Source organism: Schistocerca nitens, chromosome 2 (genome assembly GCF_023898315.1).
Source record: "Schistocerca nitens isolate TAMUIC-IGC-003100 chromosome 2, iqSchNite1.1, whole genome shotgun sequence".
Taxonomy (NCBI): Eukaryota; Metazoa; Arthropoda; class Insecta; order Orthoptera; family Acrididae; genus Schistocerca; species Schistocerca nitens.
Genome location: NC_064615.1, coordinates 456,284,801 through 456,309,110, shown reverse-complemented (window position 1 = coordinate 456,309,110; position 24,310 = coordinate 456,284,801). Strand labels below are relative to the sequence as shown.

Below are 24,310 nucleotides of genomic sequence, written 5' to 3'. Positions count from 1 at the left end.
GTTCGGTTGCTGCTGCTGCAATGGTAAATTATCAAGATTTAAGTGAGTGTGAACGTGGTGTTATAGTCGGCGCACGAGCGATGGCACACAGCATATCGGAGGTAGCGATGGACTGAGGACTTTCCCGTACGACCATTTCACGAGTGTACCGTTAATAACACCCTCCGCCACACACCGTCAGGTGGCTTGCGGAGTATGGATGTAGATGTAGAATATCAGGAATCCGGTAAAACATCAGATCTCCGACGTCGCTGCGGCCGGAAAAAGATCCTGCAAGAACGGGAGCAACAACGACTGAAGATAATAGTTCAACGTGACGGAAGTGCAACCCTTCCGCAAACTGCTGAAGATTTCAGTGCTGGGCCATCAATAAGTGTCAGCGCGCGACCCATTCAATGAAACCTAATCGATATGGGCTTTCGAAACCGAAGGCCCAATCTCTTACCCTTGATGACTGCATAACATAGCTTTACGCCTCGCCCGGGGCCGTTAACACCTACATTGGACTGTTGATGACTGGACTGGTCGGACGAGTCTCGTTTCAAATTGTATCGAGCGGATGGACGTGTATGGATATGGAGACAACCTCGTGAATGGATGGACCCTGTATGTAAGCAGGGGACTGTTCAAGCTAGTGGAGGTTCTGTGATGGTGTGGGAGTGTGCAGTTGGAGTGATATGAGACACCTGATACGTCTAGATACGACCCTGACATGTGACACGTGCGTAAGCATCCCGTCTGATCACCTGCATCCATGCGTGTCCCTTGTGCTTTCCGACGAACTTGGGCAATTCCAGCAGGAGAATGCGACACTCCACACGCCCAGAATTGCTACAGAGTGGTTCCAGGAACATTCTTCTGAGCTTAAACACTTTAGCTGGCCACCAAACTCCCCAGACATGAACACTGCTTCTTCAGTTTAGACAGATTCAGTACGATAAAAATGATCTTCAGCTCACATTTGAGGTAGACCTAGTAATTTAAGGAGGTTAACATACATTAAGGCCATATAGTATATGGCAAAGGCTTTTTATTTGCTGACTTGTTCCACGAATCACACTATACCAGTTAAGTAACAATAACTATGTTCATTGATGAATTATTCCTAGTGTAGAGAGGAGTATAGAAAATTTCATTTGCTTTTACAATATTGTAGTTGTTGCCTGTCCGGCCCTGGTAGCTGAGTGGTAAGCGCGACTCACTGTCAATGCTAAGGGCCCGGGTTCGATTCCCAGCTGGGTTGGAGATTTTCTCCGCTCAGGGACTGGGTGTTGTGTTATTCTGATCATCATCATTTAATCTCCCTCGACATGCAAGTCGCCGAAGTGGCGTCAAATCGAAAGACTTGCATCCGGCGAACGATCTACACGAAGGGAGGCTCTAGGCACACGATATTTACATTTTATTGTTCAAATGTGTGTGAAACCTTATGGGACTTAACTGCTAAGTTCATCAGTTCCTAAGCTTACACACTACTTAACCTAAATTATCCTAAGGACAAACACACACATCCATGCCCAAGGGAGGACTCGAGCCTCCGCCGGGACCAGGCGCACAGCCCCTTAGACCGTTCAGTTAATCCAGCGCGGCTACATTTTATTACTTGTTGCCTGAGTGGTAATATTCTGTTTAAAACTTCAGTCACAGCTACTCCTTTGCTTGACGCCGCAGGTGTTCCCTTACCAGTAGGTTACGACGTAATCGGAGCCGCTGGTGATGACCTGCGCTATGAGCAGCAAGGCGACCACGGAGAGCAGCGGGCCCACGCCCCCGGCAGCCCCGTAGTACTGCCAGATGGTCGACCACCTGAACTCCGCGTCCAGCACCTTCTCGCTGTTGTCCTGCTCTGCGGGATCTCTGTGTAGCTTTCCAGTCTCTTCAGCAATCGCATTCTGCACGAAAGAGGAGACAGTCATATTGTTCAGCAGCAGACATTCAACGTCTCATCTACATGCGTGAAATTTTAAATGGTAAACATATTGACTACTAAGCCTCAAAATGGGTGACAATTCTTGATTTTTTACAAAGAATACGCTGCGTTGAGTGTGATAAGTGAAAATTTTTTGGCTGTTCAGAACTTCGATCCATTCCAATAAATTCACTGAATAGGATGGATAGCCAAAACTTTCTAAAGTATCGTTTCTTCTGTTAGTTATAGTCCTGCAGTTCAATACATCTAGATCACACACCACAAATCACCAAACAGTGTGTCGCGGAGGGTACTTCTGGTACCACTAACTGTTCCCCCCTCCCTAACCCACTCGCGTGGAAAGAATGGTTGCATATAAACCTCTCAATTAGCTCTTATGTCTCGAGATTTGTCTTCACGGTAGTTTCGCGAGATGTATGTGGGTGGAAGCAACATAGTATCTCTCTCTTCCCGGAAAGTGTTCTGTCGAAATGTCAAAAGCATTCATATGGCTTGTGATTATGGTATAATCATGCTATCATTTCATGCCCACATGACTCCTCGTCTGTAGGCACTAAAAAGAACTTTCTTTAAAACACTAAAAACGGGTAGGAAGAAAAAAATGGTTGAAATGGCTCCGAGCACTATGGGACTTAACTTCTGAGGTCATCAGTCACCTAGAACTTAGAACTACTTAAACCTAACTAACCTAAGGACATCACACACATCCGTGCCCGAGGCAGGATTCGAACCTGCGACCGTAGCGGTCGCGCGGTTTCAGACTGTAGCGCCAAGAACCGCTCGGCCACCCCGGCCGGCGGTAGGAAGAAGTGGCATCTTCACTTCTACGTTCATATCCTGACAGTCTCATAAAACAAGGTAACATTGCAGAACTTCTGGGAAATGCATACGCCAGATCTGTTTGCATGGACATAGACTAAACGGTTCTAAGGCAACAAGCTGGTAACCATACGACAGAAATGTCGTCAAAGAGAGGAGCTTGTAACTCCTACTATACATGCCGTTGATCAAACAGACCAAGAATTGGCTCATGGAAGTGAAGCAACAACGCGAAAATCTGGACGTTTGCCTAACTTTGCAACACCACTCAACGATCAGACTCGTCCTTCTACAGTGTCTCAAGAACGTAGACCAGAAAAACAACATTGCAACAGTTGACAAAATTAAAGGTCAACACATTAAGTTTTACTTGAACACCTTATATCCTGTGTCGCGTACAACAAAAGCTATCAAAAAAATTACGAAACGACCTAAATCAACAATGGAGTCAACTTCTAGTACTTACAGCAAGGAAATAGAAGCCAAAGAAAAGTCCAGTAAAACGACGAAATCTGTGCACAAACCCATAACAAGGAGACAGACGGATGAAAATTTTAACAAGAATAAAACATGGACGACAGCGTGAACTGGTTATGTCAACCCTATGAGGGAGATCGAGAAAATATGTTTCACTGTATAAAATACAAAGTTTGGATACATAACCTATGCTCTGGCGTGGAAAGTAAAATTAAGAATTATATCTGTGATATCTTTGTTCAATCTAACTGATTTTCTATATACCAATTTAAGCAATTTAATTTGTTAAGAATTTATATTTTGTTTCCTAGACATAAATTTCGTTGCGTGTAACTACGGAAGTAACGTTAGTCTGCAGTTTGTACTTGGCTGTTGTTAGTTTTTTGCTATCTTATTCCATGGATTTATTATGTCCTTGTTGATTTTTTATCCTAAGTATGACGTAGGCTATTGGAGATATGGATTAGGAAACCAAGCGCCTTAATCGTAACGAAGCTAAAGATGGAAAGGTGGAAAACTTATTTTGAGAAGATAATTTTGTATTTTTGTGGAAGTTGGCTGGTAGCTTAAAAAATAAAGATTCAATGTACATGAAACAAATTTATTATTTAAATTACTCTAGCAAATACATTAATTCTCCTTTAAGGGGTACAACTTGAGCAACCTTCCCCTACAACAGTTAGTAAATATTACAGCATGTGTTTTACAAAGTATCAGCTGAGAAATATCGTATTTTGTAACATAATCAGTTTTAAGCATTTGATACACACCACATTACAGATGTGCAGTGCATAATAAATGTGCGAATATCTCAACATGAATTTCAAAGATTTGTGCACTGTTGGGAGAACATGTTATGTCGCTTGTGTGAGTGCCACTGAGTGTTTCCTAATGAGGGCAACGGTGCCGAGGACAAAATCAAGCAGTTCATCTCATGTATTCAGCTTTCAGTCGTACACCTCATACTTCATCCAACCCCATGAATATAAGTTGGCGTAAGTACAATGGAGAGATCCCAAAGAGAGTCCAACAGGGTACAATTTTGCATCCACTCCTAGTCCTTATAAAGGTTTTCTACCTTAGAAACGATTGGAAATACGGCATATGTTCATGTGTAGTTTATTATTATTATTATTATTATTATTTCAAACTAGAGTTCCTGTCATATATCTGAATAATGACCATTCCTCCTGGAACACCCTGTATACAGAGTGGAGGTCCGTTTTATATATTTTCCCCGTCGCTGTGAAGTATGACAGGTTTATCAAGGGCTTTTAAGAGCATTCTAACGGCCGTTCCTGGTCATTCTGCGTCTAGTGGTCATGCTGTGTGGTCATTGTATGCCAGAGTGGCACTCAGATATCTTGCATGCTGGAGAGCAGTTGGCGTGGCTTAGAACATGTAGGGTAACTGGTTTTGGGTGGCAAATGACCACACGAATGCTTAAACTTCTATTTATATATATAATGGAACTTGGAATATGTGAAACAGTGGGAACTCTTAACATTTTGCAAATGTTAGGCTATGAGCAGCGATAAAAATAATTATTTGTGTTACAGTTTTGGAATTGTTACTGGTTAGCCTATTTATACTTATTTATAATTACGAACGTTTAGGGACGTTAACCGCTATATTGAACTTTATTTGTGAGCTGGCGCTTATTTTGTTTACAATTTAGCGGGAAGGGACTGAAGTTTAGTTAGTATTTGGCGTACTTGATGCCACTTAAATACGTAAATAAACAATTTCGTTATTTTATTTCATGCTTATATGCATATTTGTAGCACCACCATTTTAAATACTTATGTGCTTTTTACTCACGAAATAAATCATCACTTTGTTCAATCTCAATCCTTTGGTGGTCCCTACACTCAATTACTTGAAAAAAATTTCAGCCTTTATAAATAACAATATATTTATTTCAACTTGCCAAATTTTAAATAATTTGGACTGCAGGATCACAAGTTAAAACAATACTCCAGCTAATTCAACTGTTGGACATAAAAGAAGATGATGTGTGTTTGGATCATAAGACAATATAGAGCTAATTTTTGAAATTGAGTGGTGCATTTGCCAATCTGAGTGTGTGTAAAGTATATCATTAACATATGAACATCACAAACGGTTGGTCATTCGATATTTAACTCTAACACTACCAACGCATTTCCCATAATGCGTGTTACCAAATGGGGAGCGGGAAGGGTGGGTGGATACTTTATGCCCAACACGAAAGAAATTTGCTAGTAGAAAAAGAATGCCTTAACTGTTGTTGACTTACATTGAAAAAATACTTTTTAAATACATACTACATAAGCAGGATCCAGAAGCTGAAAATATCTTTTAGCACACTCTTAGCAATATCAACAAACTTTCAGTAATGTGTGATACCGATGTGGGAGGGTGCTTTTTGGGTAATTTAAAAAAATCAAAGGCAAAATTAGTTAACTGTTTCTGAGTTTACTCGCAACATTATGTTTAAGAGATAGTGATGTGTAAGTTTAACCTGACATGTAGGTGTAACCTGAAAATATTGAATACAACCCTCACTGGGGAAAGTGACATATACCACTAAAACTTAATGTTTTGGGTTAAGTTTAACTGAAAACATATGCAATCTGGTAGAAGAATTCACTAAAAACAATAAATGTTTTTTTCAAAATTTTAAATTATAACGTAACTATCAAGATTACAATATTTTCGAATTTTCGAATGGTGGGCACAAAGTACCCCATCCTCTTGGTATTATGAGGATTAATCATCTGCACGAAGGCAGTAAGTATAGTCGCAATTGCTTTTTCTTTTCTGCATATTCAGTGATAGAGAGAATCACTGGGCGTTCTGGCTCACAAGTTACTGCTATCAGCATCAGCATTCCAAGAATTCCATCCTGCCCCTTCCCCTGTGACCAATGACGTTATGTATGTCCATTGACGTCATCATTCTCTCAGCCAAATGTGTTGGGAGCAAAAGCACTGATATTTCAGCCAATGAATTGCAAATTTAGCCCCCCATCGTTTGCACAATTTTACTTTTTATAACTTGATTGCATGAGTGCTGTCATTTTAGGTCTACTGTGTTAAACCGACGAGATGGTTGCATTGAGCCAACAAGACTTTTATCGAGTCTATTTGTTGTAATCATCTATCAGAGAAATGTGCTCACCGCTTTCTGCATCAAGAGAAGAAAGGAATGATAATGGAGGAGTATATTATTGTAGACAAGAGGAACACTGTTCAACAAATAATGGCAAAACAACAGAAGGGTTAGAATGATGCCATATCTGATTGGGTCCGCCAACACGATGTATTACATTTTTCTGGACTTGTATACCCTTTTTTAAACGCCTTCTAGTCCCCCACCACATAAGAAGCAGTTGTAAGCTGTTTCTCAATATTTCCCTCATCTCTAAATATTGTTTCAGTTATTATTATTATTATTATTATTATTACATCATTATTATTAGGGCTCTGTTGTCATTACTACAGCGCTAGCAGAACTATCTTTGCCTGAACTGCAGATGCAGCCTTCTACAATCAAGTTTATTAAGACCATCAAGCAATCAGGAGGAATATAGGATGGCTATTGCCGTAACTTGTAAGGGATCCGTGATCCCACGAACTTACATATTAGTATCCGACACCCAGGTCGATAGCAGACAGATTGTCGAGTGCTGCACGTGGCACTGAGACTAGTGTCGAGTGGAAGAAGTACTGGGAAGACGGGCAAGAATGGCAGTCGAGCTGAGTACGGTGTCAATGGCGGATGTGCCGAGTGATGAATAAATTGTAAATTCACTGGAGTGTGACAAATGAACGCGTCCCCCTGATCGTCGTGGGGCTGACCCTCATCAATATCGATTCGCGAGTGATATAAAACCAAAAGTGACAAAGGCCGAATTACGTGTTTCGCGTCAACCGCGTCGGCCAGCAACAAGCATGAATTGCAGTGAGGATTGTTGTGAATGTTAACCATCATCATTGCGTGTGACGAAGTACTTAAAATAAGCAACCAATAACAGATATAACCGTAACTAAACGTGTAAGGCGAAGGTAGCAACTGCCTCAGAATTTGTGTGTTAATAGAAAATACATGTCAGTTTGTAATCGCAACCATTATGGTCTTTAATAATAGAGAAACTTTCAATCATTAACTCAAAACAAACGCACTCTGTTCAATTACCCCAGAAATCACAGCAGAAAAGCCGATGGCCTTTCATCCGTTAAGCACACGGTCATATATTCATAATAATTAACTGTTTGGCGGCTTAGGTAAATCACACAAAACCCAATAAAGGCAATAACTGGTGTGTTTCAAACTGCTGGTTGTAAATAAACATATCCCATAAAAATTGTTTTATATTCAACCTTGTCTACCAGTAGCAGCACACACCGCTGTTTATAAAGCGCTAGCAGGTGAATTCACAGTGACAGAGTCTTGGAACTGTCAGCTGAGTCACAGTGTTTACCCATCCTCATTCACACATACATAGCGTCATAGCTCAGAAGGTTCTAAGGGAAATGGATGGAAGCTGTAGACGATCTCTATATGCCACTGATGCAATACAATTATCATGTGAGTACTGAAAATGTTGCATCATTCTAATTTTAGGATGTGAGTGCTCAAGTAACCAGAGTATCCACGATGTATATACTTTCCACACGTCTCAGTATCATACATATACCACATGTATGCAACAAAGTACACCACAATTACGCCACAAACACCCAAACTACGTCAAAATTACACCACACATATGCTTCAGTTATGCCATACGTATACTAAACATATATCACACCACACTTAATGGGGGTACAGTGTTCTGCGTTTAGCATTTGAGACACAAAGGTCTTTGAGAGCACATGTCAGATATGTGCTCCTTCCCGCTAAGTGATGCATTTCTCAATAAAAACGGTCACACAGCTGTACAGTCCACTGGGTTCTGTATTAGCATGCAGCCACAGTGCTTCAAAGCATATACAAGTCATATAGAATACTTCATACAGAATACTCAAAACTTGAAATCTGTAATACCAAAGGAATTGCATAATTTTCTATAAAAAAATTTAACCATTCGAGCATACAGTCAATGTTAAGGTAATGACGAGTACTGAATTTACTGCTTGACACATTGACATTATTCATTACACTGAAACATATATATTTTCAGCCACCGATAAACTGTTCAGTCAGTCATGTGAGAACTCTCAAATGGCCAACCTGTCGAAGCATATACAGCAAGACTGTCATCATATAAGTATTAGTACAGATAATGAATTTAAGAAAGCCATCAGTAACGCACAGTGTTAGGGTAATAAGTGCAGATATTTTTATTGACAACTGAAAACAATGTATTGCATAATATTTCATCAGCATTTACATCATTAATAGACTAGTAGTTATATCCATTACTAGTAGTATGTTTTTAGGCTGGTTAGTACCTCCAAGCGTGCATAGCACAAGTAACCTATAAATGTTTATTTTCTCTTCACCAGCACATCAGGTACTGAAGTGTGGATGCATGGGTGGAAAATGGAAAATCTATACTGACAGGCGCAGTCCACACTGTAGTGCAATTATGACCATTCAGAAAACATCAGGCAGTCAGTAATGTGATGTGTTTGCCAAAATGCTGGTAGACACACAGAAAGAAATGTGTCCATATTATGTTACCAATGAACACAACATCTATACCTGTACTCCAAAATAATATACGTAACTAATAATTTATTCTTCTTCCTTCTCACAGAAGAGTTGCTGTCATAACAGCAGCAGCAGCTGACTGACGTGGAAATAATATTAGCCGGCCGCTGGTGGCCGAGCGGTTCTGGCGCTTCAGTCTAGAACCGCGCGACCGCTACGGTAGCAGGTTCGAATCCTGCCTCGGGCATGGATGTGTGTGTTGTCCTTAGGTTAGTTAGGTTTAAGTAGTTCTAAGTTCTAGGGGACTTATGACCTCAGCAGTTGAGTCCCATAGTGCTCAGAGCCAAATAATATTACATAACCCTGTTTAATCAAATATGGTACTAAACCTATCAGCAAGAGTATGAAGTTGGATCAAGAATTCTGTCCAGTGGTGGTATTTTAAAGCCCATGATTTCGTGAGCCAAAGTAACACTATCCCTAGATGAGTGGATTCGTCTATGTAGTGCTTCTATGTAGTGCTTCCATGGAAACAGACACTCCCCCTTTGTGATACTGTGTGAACATACAACTTCTACAGGGGACTTCTCACAAACGTTTAAAATATTTAACGACACAGAGTCTACACATCTGCAGGAGCACACCTTTAAAAATCTAATACTTTCTAGCTATTCAATACAGCACAATGCACAGTGTTGGCTAAGCTGACAGTTGTATGTCTACCAGTTCTATGTGAAATTTTGGAGCAACATATTGGCGATAGTATGAAAAACTTGTTGATCGTCAGAAGAAATCATCGATCAACTCTAAGATTCATGCTGTGCTTCGATACAAGTGGAAATGCATGAAGCATATACGCCAGATACACTCGGAGATACAGAACTACAGTCTTATAATTATTTAATATACCTACTATAGGTAAGAAATTCTAAATAAAAATGTGTAAGAGCTATATGTAAATTGTTTGTTTCTCTATAAATCCTCCTAGATACTAATGTAGATCAATAGTCATCCCCATGATTGAGTGCAGTTGACGAAACAACCTTGGCACAAGGGTCTTTTAGTAAGTAACTGCTTCTGTACTGATACCGGAAATTGGGACAGGAAAAGGACTGAATATTTCCTGATAAAGTGCTTTGACTGTTGGCCCATCTGGATGGGGGAAAGACTTTTCTTGTACTGTAGTTGTCAACACAGTGTGAGGGGATTCGCTTTGAGCAAGAATAAGTATTTTCAAAAACCGTATTTTTGTCTAACATCAACTTCAACAGGAATTTTCGTATGGCATTGATGGTGTAACGTACCAGACAATCAACTAAAGTAGTGGTATTGCACTTCCTGAGAAAGTGAAACCAAAAAGTGTAACCATATTCGTCAATGATGTAGTAGACAACCAGGATTTGATACACAAATATATTTGATTCGGCTGTCATATGGAAACTGATGCCTTTCATTTGAGACAGACGTTTTCCAGGATTCTAAATCAGTTGGTAAGGAATCATGTGAACCTTATTGTTGCACTCAAAGAGGGCTGTACAGATTTAAAACATATTAACCAAACACATGTAAACCGATGTAATGTGCCATGAATCTGTTAGCAAATGTGATTATTCCTGGAACCACACAGGATGGCTTTCTGGTAATTAATAAACTGAGGAAACTGAATAGCGGTCGATACAAACGAAACTTCCACGAGTTTTTGCTTAAAATGAAGTGCACCAATACACAAATATATCACTATATTGTAAATTATGGACGATTTTTCACGTGTCATACACTCGTTCCAAGAGTATGGCGCAGTAACATCGAGATAGTCAGTTCAAAAATAATGAAATTAGAAAGTCATATCGAGGAAGTAGCCTGAGAAGGTGAGATGTTGGATGACAGGACTGAGGAAGTCTACGCAGTACTGATGGATGCACTTAATTTTATCAGCGGAATACATACAAAAGTTGCGTACTGTCATCATCAGAAGTTTCAGAGTACATATAAGTTATGTATCATCAAAACCTTTATTGGTGACAAAATGTAAAGTTACTGAAGCAAGGAAAGCTGTTCATTGGAAATTACGATTGCTAAAAATAGATCAGTTGCAACGAGAACAATCTCTCTCAGAAACGTTTAAACCAGTAACAGGAAATCTGAAAAGACTTTCACAGACTACAGATGGAGGAGGAAGAGCAGAAGAAGAGGAACATGGAAGAGAAGAAAACACCATTACTGCTTACTTTAGTTAACACAGTGATAGAGAGTTAGACACCATAAATGGAGTTAGCAAGGTTGCGCCATATATGCCGGAAACCCACACTATACATTTAACTATGAATGTTATACAGGTTGGGAGTATGAAATTTGAGAGAACACCTCGTTTATGAGAGTTAATATTCTTCAAAACTTCAAGCTCTGTCATATATCTGCCGAAAGAGAAGCAAACAAACATTGAAATATTATGTGTGACTAACAAACGGTAAAGGCGACAGCAAAAAGGATGAACAAAAGGCTATTAAAGTAATAAATCAAATAATATTATTACGCTCAGTTTAAAAGGTATATATGGCGCAAGTAAAGTCAAGTCGTAATGGAAATACAATTATTAAGCAACATTCTCCCACACGAAGGTGAGTATTGTGGAGCACTGGAACAGGATGATAAAAAACCATATGTGGACCAAATTTAAAATTTGGGGGTTGTACAAATAGGCATTCTCCCAAAACTAGTTCAGCAGTACAACAAATAAACTGCAAAATATTGATATATGTGATAAGAGGCTTCTTAATACAGTACACAATATTATTAATATGGTGGATAAACCAAAGCAGAAATTTAATGTAGGTGATTTGATATGTATTTCGAAATACAGAACTCCATTGAGAAGTTTTACCTACTGAACCTGTCAACAGAAATATTCACAATGTCCAAACTGCGATGCACAACGTACATCTTAAGTAAAAGCTATGGGGAAGAAACTGCTGGCAGTTTTTAGGAAGAGCAACTACAGAAAAGCTCTAAACTACATGTGTTTCTCGTAGATCGTATTATAAGAACTAGAGGGAACAAGGCTTTAGTTATGTGGTTAGATTTCCCATCAAAGAACAAGAAATGGTTGAACATTCGTAAACAGGACACATAAATCTCAAACCATACAGTTGCAATTACATGAGTGTTACGAAACGCATCAGAGGTGGCGGTAGCATTCTCGATAAATTACACTGTTCGACATGGGTTCTATTTCTGATATTAAAGTATGTGCTTCTAGACCATTTTACCGTGGGAAATTCAAATATCCTCTTGAGACCTGGCGACAATTGTCATGATTTTTTTGGAAACACATATTCTGTACCTGTTAAACAGAAGGTAGTGAAATAAGATTCACGAAAGTTTTTCTTTTTTTCTTTTAAATTCATGGTTTTCTGAAGTGTCCATTACAATGGACACTGGGTCTTGGAGACATGTAAGTAAACATTAGAAAAGAAGTAAAGTGTCCATTACAATGGACACTGGGTCTTGGAGACGTATAAGTAAACATTAGAAATAAAGTTGAAAATGTAAAAAAGTACTTTATTTTTAGTTTATTGAACAAAATACAGTCTTATTATGCAGATATTACTTGAATCATACACTGATTGTTAATTTAAAATAATTAATATAAATTTAAAAAGTAAAATAAATGTCGAATTTTGACAGTTTTATTTCTGATGATACTCAGAGAAACAGTTTTTCTGTGATGTCAGACAGAGGAAAACTGAACAACCTTTGCACCTTATTTTGGTTTTCTTTGCGCAGCCACTGTTCTTACACCTCATGCTATTTTTCAACCCTGTCATTTCTGGTAAATGGGTTACAGAAGGTGAAGGTGATTGTGGCGGCAGTAATCTTCGCCTTTTAGGAGTTGACTCCTCATCATCTTCATCAGAATGTTGTTCCTCTTGGCCCCTTAACAAATGCTCAGCAATTCTAATTTTGAAATCAAGGTACTGCAGGATATTCTTCTTTGGCTCATCGTTCTTAATTCTGTCACTTCTGTACTGAATCCAGCTATTTGCAATTCCCAGATCTATGAAGTGAAAAATAGTTTTTACAGTCCACGTTTTGGTTCTGGTGCAGATCCTGTAAAAACTCATCATTCTGTCAATCAGGTCTATGCCACCCCTATTTTTATTGTAGCAGCTGATTACTGCTGGACGGGGAACCTGAATGTATCTCCGATCTTTTTTCGACCACCTTTTACATTGATCCATAGGGTTCTTCCCAACCTTCGTCGATGCAGTTATGATTGGCTTTTGGTCATACCATTTTACAATAGAAATGAGTTTGTCTTTTCTCACTGTCTGGTCAACAGACCCACGTCCTTGATTTGCAAGAATCTTGTCTGCTGTCAGATGGACTGCTCTGGGTATTCTTGACTTCATGATTGTTCCAGTGGCAGGCAAGTTTTTTTCAGCCAATGATTCCAGTAACGGAACAGAGGTAAAATACCTATCAAAGAACACATGTGTTCCTTCTGGAAGGCTCTGGCAAAGCCTGAGGACTGCTGAGGCCCCTATTCCTTGTTTTAATTGTTGACCAATAGCTTCTGGGAATGTTCCTTTACCCTGATAAATCTCAAAGTCAAGGACTAGTCCTGAAGGAGCAGCCAACACAAAATTTTTAAGCCCTTCAGGATTTGGCTTTCCCCTGACAAATTGTTTTATTGCACATGCTCCAGTAAACGGGATCATTTGTTCGTCCACTGCCACTTCAGGAGATCGAGGTAAACTGAGGCATGCTCTCTTTACACGTTCTAAAAGTGGCCTTATTTTCCACAACTTATCTTTCCTTCTAGTTTCCTCTGTTACAGCATTATCGTCTGTCACCTTCAAATTACTTCTAATGGTGAAGTATAGGTCTCGGGTCATAATTTCAGTAATGCTAATAACTCTTGTTGTTTTACCCCAGTACATCCTAACTCTAGGGTATCTCAAACAAGACATTAGTATTGTTGCTCCAATAAATACCCGCAATTCCTTGGCAGACAGCTTTAAAGACCTTCCAGTCTGCTGTAAATATCTCATATTGGTAAGTTCAGAAGTATCCTTAAAAAAGGCCAAGTCAAAGTATTGCTGAAAGTAGTCCATGATCTGCTTCTCATTATGTTCTGCAACTTCCGTGGGCGAGAAGGTAGCCTGGAGTCCCTCAAACCTGAAATTTGGAAACAAAGCATCAAGGAAAGATCGAAAATATCAGGAATAATAGAAAATTGTTTACAAGAAGGTATCTCACCTACCTTTCGCATTTCTCCCAAAACATCCTGCGATTCTGCGAAGAACTCTCGTCATCAGAATCATCAGTGCAGCTGCTACTCTGTTCACTTGGGGAAGGAACATTCGATTGTTGCACAGCATCATCTGCCAGATCAAAATCACCATCCTCCTCCTCACTAATCTCAAGATCTCAGACGTCTCCATTCAAAAGAAGTTCTAAAATTTCTTCTGAACTGAGCTTTGATGTGTATCCTTTAAGAAAATGATTGTTTTAACATAGTGCCTACTTTCCTTACAGAAAATAATGATAGTAGTGCATCACATAATGTCATTGAGCAACAGTCACAACACGAAATGTATTGGAAATTAGCGAAGGTAATCACCACTAATTCCTACGAAATAGTGCTCAGAAATGTGGCCGCAAGTCACAGCGTCCACTATAGTGGACATTACTATTTTGCAACAATAACTTATGGAAATACACAGTACTACCAAACCTTATTGCACAGAAAGGTCGTATAAGCACCACTTATAGATACTGTCTACAATAGGTCCTTTTTTTCATCAAATAAGTTTCGAAAAATACACAATAATGACGGGGAACTCACCTGCCATCGTAACACGTCGTCAACAAAACTGTTACTTGGTGCCAAGTGATCGTAGTGACTGTTTCTCCCGCCACATGGCTGCAGCATACAATCCATTCAAATGTGCCACAGGTATTACAACGGAAAATGCAGAATCTCTGACAGCAGGACAGGAAACTCGATGTCCATTATAATGGACATCAGGTCTCAGGAGGATATGTAAACAAAATATCGTTGTCAGGGATACTTTTTATGTAATATATATATATATATATATATATATATATATATATATATATATATATATATATATATATATATATATATATATATATATTCACAATTCATGGCAAACACAGAGACGTTATAGAGAGATACGGGTATGTTGCTGCATCCAGTAGTGATAGAACGTGATAATTTCTTGTGCAACAGCAGGTGGGAAGAATCAGACATCATTAGGTTATCCCCCGCCACACCTATGTCATTAAGACCACCTGAAACATCTCATTAACTCGAACGGCGACAGCCGGTTGCTGCCTCGGCAGTAAAGCTTCAAGCCTCCTAGGGGCAGGTGCATCGAGTTTACAACAGTGGTGTTAGCCGCAACTTGTGTCAGTCTTAACGAGTGGGTTTTTTTTTTTTTTTTGGCTGACAAGTAACTGTCTGTCATATTTCCGAGCACGGTTGAATTTTTTAGTTCCTGTGTGTAAACTGATTGAGCCTGGTGCTGAAGTTAAAACGACTGCTTGTTTTTACACATCAGCGTTCCTCTGGTTCCCTACTATTAATTTAATACAGGTGTATTACCAAAGTGGTATTTTTAAATGTGCAGAAATGCCACGTCGTCGTGGATGTCGATATAAGCCGGACAACTTCTGCTACATCTGTGGGAAGTTCACTTTTGCCAGAAATAGGAAGAAAATTTCTACAGTCATAAAGAAAGCATAAAAACATTGCTTTGGAGTAGAGGCAGGACACCAAGATAAAGAATGGGCACCACATTTCTGTTGTGCTACATGTTACTGCAAACTAATTCAGTGGTGGAAAGAATGTGGCGCTGTTTGCTGTTCCCATGGTGTGGAGGGAGCCTAAGGACCATGTTACTGATTGTTATTACTGTCTAACAAAAATTCAGGGTTTTACAAACAAAAAGTCGAAGAGGCACATTGTTTACCCAGATCTGCCTTCAGCGAGAATGCCAGTGCAGCATTCCGACAACCTTCCAGTACCTTCAAGAGCTTGAGGTCAAATTCCGAGTGACAGTGAAATAAGTAGTACTGAAGAAATCACAGATGATGATTCTTTATATCACTGCACAAGTGAGTCATCGCCACATTTGTTAACACAGGCAGATTTAAATGATTTAGTACGTGATCTAAGACTAAGTAAACAAAAGGCGCAGCTGCTTGGTTCAAGATTACAAGAGTATAATCTACTGCACCAAAGTCCTAAAGTCAGTGTTCAGGCACAGAGAACATGCCTTTATTTCTTATTTTTCAACTGACTAAGCACTGACATTTTGCAATGACGTTTCTGGCCTGATGAAAGTGCTGAACTTCACTTATATTTCACAGGAGTGGAGACTTTTCATAGATGCATCGAAAACAAGTCTGAAGGGTGTTTTGCTCCATAACGCAAATAAAATACCTTCTGTTCCAGTAGCTTACGCTAGTTTGACAAAAGAGAATTACGAATTCGTACAAAGGATGCTAAATTCATTAAAATACAATGAACGCAAATGGAAAATATGTGCAGATTTCAAGGTAATTGCTATGGTACTGGGAATGCAACAAGGCTACACAAAGTATGCCTGTTTTCTTTGCGAGTGGGATAGTCGAGACCGAAATTCTCACTACGTGAAAAAGAAATGACCTAGGCGAAGATGGAAAGTTGGCGAAAACAATGTACAACGTGAAAGTCTGGTAGCCCCTGAATATATACTACTTCCACCGCTTCACATCAAACTTGGCCTGATGAAACAATTCGTGAAGGCCATGGATCCAACAGGATGTGGGTTTGCATATCTAGCTACCAAATTCCCCTGTCTTTCAGCTGCAAAAATAAAGGAAGGTGTATTTGTGGGCCCACAAATCAGGGAGCTGCAGAAAGATGCAAATTTTGAAGCATATTTAACTGATAAAGAAAAAACCGCATGGGACTGTTTCAAGATGGTGTCGGAAAACTTCCTCGGAAGAAGAAGAGCTACTAACTACAAAGCAATGGTGAAGGATATGATCAAAGAATATCAGGATTTGGGGTGCAATATGTATTTGAAGGTACATATGATGGACTCTCATCTGGACTACTTCACAGAGAGTTGTAGTGACGTATCGGATGAACATGGGGAAAGATTCCATAAAGACATTTCTACCATAGAAAGGCGCTTTGAAGGGAAGGGGGTACCTTCTATGTTAGCAGATTATTGCTGGAATATCATTCGAGAGAAGAAAGATTCACAATACAAGAGAAAAAAGTGATGTGCATTACAAGGCAGTGGCTCATTGTTTGTCAATTTTCTGTAATTTCTCATGTCAAATAAATGCTTCAAAGTGTATACACAAAGGCTACTGTGTTACATGTTAGATCCCACCCTCCATTAATGTGATGAACTTATAACGTCATAAAGATGTGCATTTGTTTGTCGAATTTCACCTCACGTTTGCTGCACTATATCAGAAACTGAAAAGAGAAATAAAATTGCGATTACTCATAAACTATCCCTGACAGAAAAAAAAACCAAAAACAGTTTTCAATTCAGCACTCAAAATACAACTAGGATCACAATATTTTTTATCAGAAATAGAAAAAAAGGTTTTTTGTTGTAGAACAGTGTTACCTGTTGTATTGCATTTCCCCGAATACAACTGCTGTGGACCTGGAACGAAGCAGAAAAAGCACCTAACACATGATGATGATGTTGTTGTTCTGGTCTTCAGTCCTGAGACTGGTTTGATGCATCTCTCCATGCTACTCTCTCCTGCGCAAGCTTCTTCATCTCCCAGTACCTATTGCAACCTACATCCTTCTGAATCTCCTTCGTGTATTCATCTCTTGGTCTCCCTCTACGATTTTTACCCTCCACGCTGCCCTCCAATACTAAATTGGTGATCCCTTGATGCCTCAGAACATGTCCTACCAACCGATCCATTCATCTAGTCAAGTTGTGCCACAAACTCCTCTTCTCCCCAATTCTATTCAATACTTCGTCATTAGTTATGTGATGTACTCATCTAATCTTCAGCATTCCTCTGTAGTACCACATTTTGAAAGCTTCTATTCTCTTCTTGTCCAAACTATTTATCGTCCATGCTTCACTTCCATACATGGCTACACTCCATACAAATACTTTCAGAAACGACTTCCTGACACTTAAATCTATTCTCAATGTTAACAAATTTCTCTTCTTCAGAAACGCTTTCTTTCCCAAAGCCAGTCTACATTTTATATCCTCTCTACTCCGACCATCATCAGTTACTTTGCTCCCCAAATAGCAAAACTCCTTTACTACTCTAAGTGCCTCATTAACTAATCTAATACCCTCAGCATCACCTGACTTAATTCGACTACATTCCATTATCCTCGTTTTGCTTTTGTTGATGTTCATCTTATATCCTCCTTTCAAGACACTATCGATTCCATTCAACTGCTCTTCCAAGTCCTTTGCTGTCTCTGACAGAATTACAATGTCATCGGCGAACCTCAAAGTTTTTATTTCTTCCCCATGGATTTTAATACCTACTCCGAATTTTTCTTTTGCTTCCTTCACTGCTTGCTCAATATACAGACTTAATAACATCGGCGATAGGCTACAACCCTGTCTCACTCCCTTCCCAACCATTGCTTCCCTTTCATGCCCCTCGACTCTTATAACTGCCTTCTGGTTTCTGTACAAATTGTAAATAGCCTTTCGCTCACTGTATTTTACACTGCCACCTTCAGAATTTAAACGAGTATTCTAGTCAAAATTGGCAAAAGCTTTCTCTAAGTCTACAAATGCTAGAAACGTAGGTTTGCCTTTCCTTAATCTATTTTCTAAGAAAAGTCGTAGGGTCAGTATTGCCTCACGTGCTCCAACATTCCTACGGAATCCAAACTGATCTTCCCCGAGGTCGGCTTCTACCAGTTTTTCCATTCGTCTGTAAAGAATTCGTGGTAGTATTTTGCAGCCGTGACTTATTAAACTGATAGTTCGGTAATTTTCACATCTGTCAACACTTGCTTTATTTGGGATTGGAATTATTATATTCTTCTTGAAGTCTCAGTATTTCGCCTGTCTCGTACATCTTGCTCACTAGATGGTAGACTTTTGTTAGGCCTGGCTCTCCCAAGGCTTTCGTCTACTCCCGGGGCCTTGTTTCGACTTAGGTCTTTCAGTGCTCTATTAAACTCTTCACGCAGTATCATATCTCCTATTTCATCTTCATCTACATTCTCTTCCATTTCCGTAATATTGTCCTCAGGAACATCGCCCTTGTATAGACCCTCTATATACTCCTTCCACCTTTCTGGTTTCCCTTCTTTGCTTAGAACTGGGTTTCCATCTGAGCTTTTGCTATTCATCTAATTGCGCTTCTACATCCTTACATTTGTCCTCTAACCATTCCTGCTTAGGCATTTTGCACTTCCTGCCGATCTCATTTTTGAGACGTTTGTATTCCTTTTTGCCAGCTTCATTTACCGCATTTTTATATTTTCTCCTTTCATCAATTAAATTCAATATCTCTTCTGTTACCCAAGGATTTTTATCAGCCCTCGTCTTTTTGCCTACGTGATCCTCTGCTGTCTTCACTATCTCATCTCTCAAAGCTACCCATTCATCTTCTTCTGTATTTCTTTCCCCCATTCTTGTCAATCGTTCCCTAATGCTCCTTCAGAAACTCTCCACAACTTTTGGTTCTTTCCGTTTATCCAGGTCCCATCTCCTCAAATTCCCACCTTTTTGCAATTTCTTCATTTTTAATCTGCAGTTCATAACCAATACATTGTGGTCAGAGTCCACATCTGCCCCTGGAAATGTCTTACAATTTAAAACCTGGTTCCTGAATCTGTGTCTTACTATTATATAATCTATCTGAAATCTTCTAGTATCTCCAGGGTTCTTCCATGTATACAACCTTCTTTAATGGTTATTGAACCAAGTGTTAGATATGATTAAGTTATGCTCTGTGCAAAATTCTACCAGGTGGCTTCCTCTTTCATTCCTTATTCCCATTCCATACTCACCTACTACGTTTCCTTTTCTTCCTTTTCCTACTGTCGAGTTCCAGTCACCCATGACTATTAAATTTTCGTCTCCCTTCACTATCTGAATAATTTATTTTACCTCATCACACACTTAATCAATCTCTTCGTCATCTGCGGAGCTAGTTGGCATATAAACTTGTACTACTATGCTAGGCGTGGGCTTCGTATATATCTTGGTCATAATAATGCGTTTTCTATGCTGTTTTTAGTATCTTACCCGCGTTCCTGTTTTCGTAGTCATTATTAAACCTACTCCTGCATTACTCCTATTTGATTTCACGTATTCACGTGACCAGAAGTCTTGTTCCTCTTGCCTCCGAGCTTCACTTATACCCACTAGATCTAACTTTAACCTATCCATTTCCCTTTTTAAATTTTCTAACCTACCCGCCTGATTAAGGTATCGGACATTCCACGCTCCGATCCGTAGAACGCCAGTTTTCTTACTCCTGATAACAACGTACTCCTGAGTAGTCCCCGCTCGGAGATCCGAATGGGGGACTATTTTACCTCCGGAATATTTTACCCAAGAGGACGCCACCATCATTTAACCATACAGCAAAGATGCATGCACTGGGGAAAAATTACGGCTGTAGTTTCCCCTTGCTTTCAGCCGTTCGCAGTACTAACACAGCAAGGCCGTTTTCGTTATTGTTACAAGGCCAGGTCAGTCAATCATCCAGACTGTTGCCCCTGCAACTACTGAAAAGGCTGCTGCCCCTCTTCAGGAGCCACACGTTTGTCTGGCCTCTCAACAGATACGCCTCCGTTGTAGTTGCACCTATGGTACGGCTACCTGTATCGCTGAGGCACGCAAGCCTCCCCACCAACGGTAAGGTCTTCGGTTCATGGGGGGGGGGGGGGGGGGTGATGTAATGTAATGTACTGGAATGTAATATGATCCAAATAAAAAATCAACATTACTGCATATGTGAAACAGAAGTAACATTATGTGTTTTAAATAATAAAGCACCCAAACCACCAGTGCTGTGTCCCAAACCACAGAACTGATAGATCTGAAAAAATTACGCGAACTGTCTGAAAGATCCTGAACAACTTTTTTATCCAAAATGAAGGTCATTGAATATATGTATAAATATTTTCCCAAATGATTATATAACATAAAGTCTTATTATTGTGACTGAACTACGAGTGTGAAATTAGGGACAGAAAAGTACTGAGGGGAACAGGAAAAGTTCACTGTATAGCGTGCACGCCGAGGCAGGACTGGCTCGCGTCCACAACGAGCGACTCAGCTATCACTACACTGGCGTGAAAGGGTTAACTGGCTTCTTCGACGATGATAAATGCGTCATTATGAACGCTAAACAGGAGCTGATTCTAGTTAGAAGTGCTACAGGTAATAACTCATACATTCAAGAAGTGTCAGAAAAAGAGAACACGGTTGTGTTCGATCAATTGGAGCGGAAAATACAGCAGTTATCAGTATTAGCGGAACGCCTGAAAATTTTGTGTACTGCATGCAGGTGCCTAGCTACCTACCTTCAGACTCGAAGAGCAGTTTTGGAATGGAAGTTCCCTAAATCATCAACGACAAGCTGTAACCCACCATCACGTGTGAAACAGTTCTGTGCTGTCAGCTGACTCACCCTCCCGAAGAAGGCAGAAGTGCTGCAGAGAAAAGAAGTATTGTCGAAATTTTGGGGAAGTATGGTCTGGTGTCACAAGGTGTGGGGCGGCGGATGGATTTTAATTTAAAAAATATATATATTGTATTTGTTCGTTCGTCGCCGTCTTTTACGAGAGCCTGAAAACTATTTTTGCGGTCACCCAGAAAGCGATGGAGAACATACTGAGCATAGTTTCCAGCCTGCAAGTCCACATTCTTCTTGTGCTGATTGAAAGAAATGCTTCTACACTCTGTTTACTCAGCTGTATCAGGAACTATGATTACAAATAAGAGTTATAAATGCTAACGGATTCATATATTTAATACAATTTCACACGCACAACGTACTAATATTCCTGATAATAATAATAATCCTGGGTCACAGACGAAGGATATCGGCTAAATTCAAACACGACAACAGAAAAATACTCCAACAGTGAAACAGACTTCCGCAAACGACAACTGGAGTTCTATGGACACATCATGAGACTGGATGACAACAAAGAAAATTCTAATGAACTCACAGAAACTAAAAACGACAACAGTATCGATCAAACAAGTTCAAGCTTATTTCAAAAATGCCAACATCACATCCGCAGACATCGCAGATAGAAAAATCTTCAGACAGCAGATCCACTGCTTGGAGGTTGCACCAGAAGAAAAACCTGAAAGATCTACGGGAAAATGGACGGAAGAATGTCGAGCTAAACATAGCGAGAGGATGAAACAATTCTGGAAGGACGAGAAAAATGGCAACCACAGCTCGTAGTTTGCTTTGTGTGATCCTCTATGGGTCTAATCAATTTAAATAAATAATAATAATAAGAATAATAATGTCTCTATCTTAAGCAGCACTATAAGCAGTTCAGAGGCGACCTCTACAGTAAGTCCCCATCAAAGGATCTTTCGCCCGTACTTCTAATAATCAAAATTAATTACCGCCACAAACGTGGAAAATAATCTCACCACTTGCCACGCGGTTTTGTTAACATTACGGGCGGCGCACAAACAGTTACTTCGGTGAAATCTAAGCGATACGGGACAGTGTACAGTCCTCAAGAGTTCACTTCCTATTTCTACCGAAAACATGCGTTTAGCAGCAGCCTGGCTGTGACGTCATCCGAGGCAGCGCATAAGACTGCGTTTGACAGACGCGGATCGATGGATAGGTGGGTTCGAAGTTTGTGTCATTGCCTTTCAGGCCATATTTATACATGGGCGCAGCGGACGACCGAAGGGAATATCTGCCGTCATCTACTGTATGCTCAGATAGCAGCATCTAAATTACCTCTTCCTCGGACCATATTATTTAATAAATCTGTTGTGTATCAATTTACAATCTTCGTAATTTTTATATGAATAGGGTTAAACTGAGTTGAATTACAGAAAAAGTTTTTTTTAGCTGGACTGTATTTAAATTGTGCCACCTAGAATTTTTTGAGCAGAACCGACAATAGAACATAACTTCTAAGCTACATCTTTAAGAGACCTCGTATTGATTGTTATTTACATTAACATCTTGAAACTTGTTGTAACTTTACCATTTAACGGATGTAATCAAGTGTTATAATTAGAGCTTTCTATCATTAATATAACTCATAATTAATCTACTGCAAACAAGAAAGGTTTTGTTCCAAATTTGGTTTTTAGTAAATCAGTTGAAAACTATTAGAGGTAGCTTAATGGGGTCACATTGTTAATGTTTTTATATCAAACTGAAGCTTCATACCACTTTTCATTGCCTGAGTCTAATATTTATCGCCTTCAATTTTTCGTAAAAATACAGATTTTGACCAATGTATTGCTCCAATCAAGCTGAGACTCGTAACAGTTGATTGTGACATACATTAGCACATCTTGAACAATTTTTGGCTTTCTAGCTTATTATTTAGTTCCCCTTGTTTCTTTCTTGAAACACTGTTTTTTATGTAACATATTCATCTGATCACTCTGACACGGAACAATTTAAACATTAATATACTGAAGCATATGTTGACAAAGTTCGGAAAAGCTACTTTAATTTTTAATTTCATCCTTAGATTACGGCTCAATACTTATTATGCTACCCACAGGCGCGGTACGATGACGTGGTGCTAGTAGCAGTGAACTGGGATAAGGCCCGACACACTCACTCGCCTCTGTATCTCTCAAATGATACAACGTTTGTTTCACCACAAGCATGAATCAATTGCAGAGTGGTATGGAACTTTCACTGAGAGCATCATAGTGAACCGCTTTTTAGATATGCAGGCAAGAGAATCTGGAAGACATTCAGCCAATAACACACCCCTACATGTACTCACATGTTTTTTATCCATTTAATGGGTAGTCCAGCTTCATCCCTTTTCCAGAAAATGCTAAAGAAGCACTCCGTCTTCAGGCCACAAGTGGCCCATCGGGACCATCCGACCGCCGTGTTATCCTCAGCTGAGGATATGGATAGGAGGGGTGTACGGTCAGCACACCACTCTCCCCGTCGTTATGATGGTTTTCTGTGACCCGAGCCGCAACTATTCTGTCGACTAGCTCCTCAATTGGCATTATGAGGCTGAGTGCACCCCGAAAAATAGTAACAGCGTATGGCAGCCCGGATGGACACCCATCCAAGTGCCGGCCACGCCTGACAGCGCTTAACTTCAGTGATCTGACAGGAATCGGTGTATCCACAGTGGCAAGGCCGTTGCTCGATGCTAAAGAAAGCGCGTATTAATTTACAGCGTATCGAAAAAGGGCATAAATATTG

General features: G+C 39.7%; 1 protein-coding gene across 1 annotated transcript in view; it reads right to left on the bottom strand.

Annotated features, from left to right (window-relative positions):
• LOC126235089 (ATP-binding cassette sub-family C member 4-like) overlaps nt 1–24,310 on the bottom strand; it is a 257,022-nt gene that overhangs the window by 80,663 nt on the left and 152,049 nt on the right. Inside the window, exon 14 of the mRNA XM_049943823.1 lies at nt 1,684–1,892. Within this exon, the coding sequence (XP_049799780.1) occupies nt 1,684–1,892 (209 nt within the window). The remainder of the gene's footprint in view (nt 1–1,683; nt 1,893–24,310) is intronic.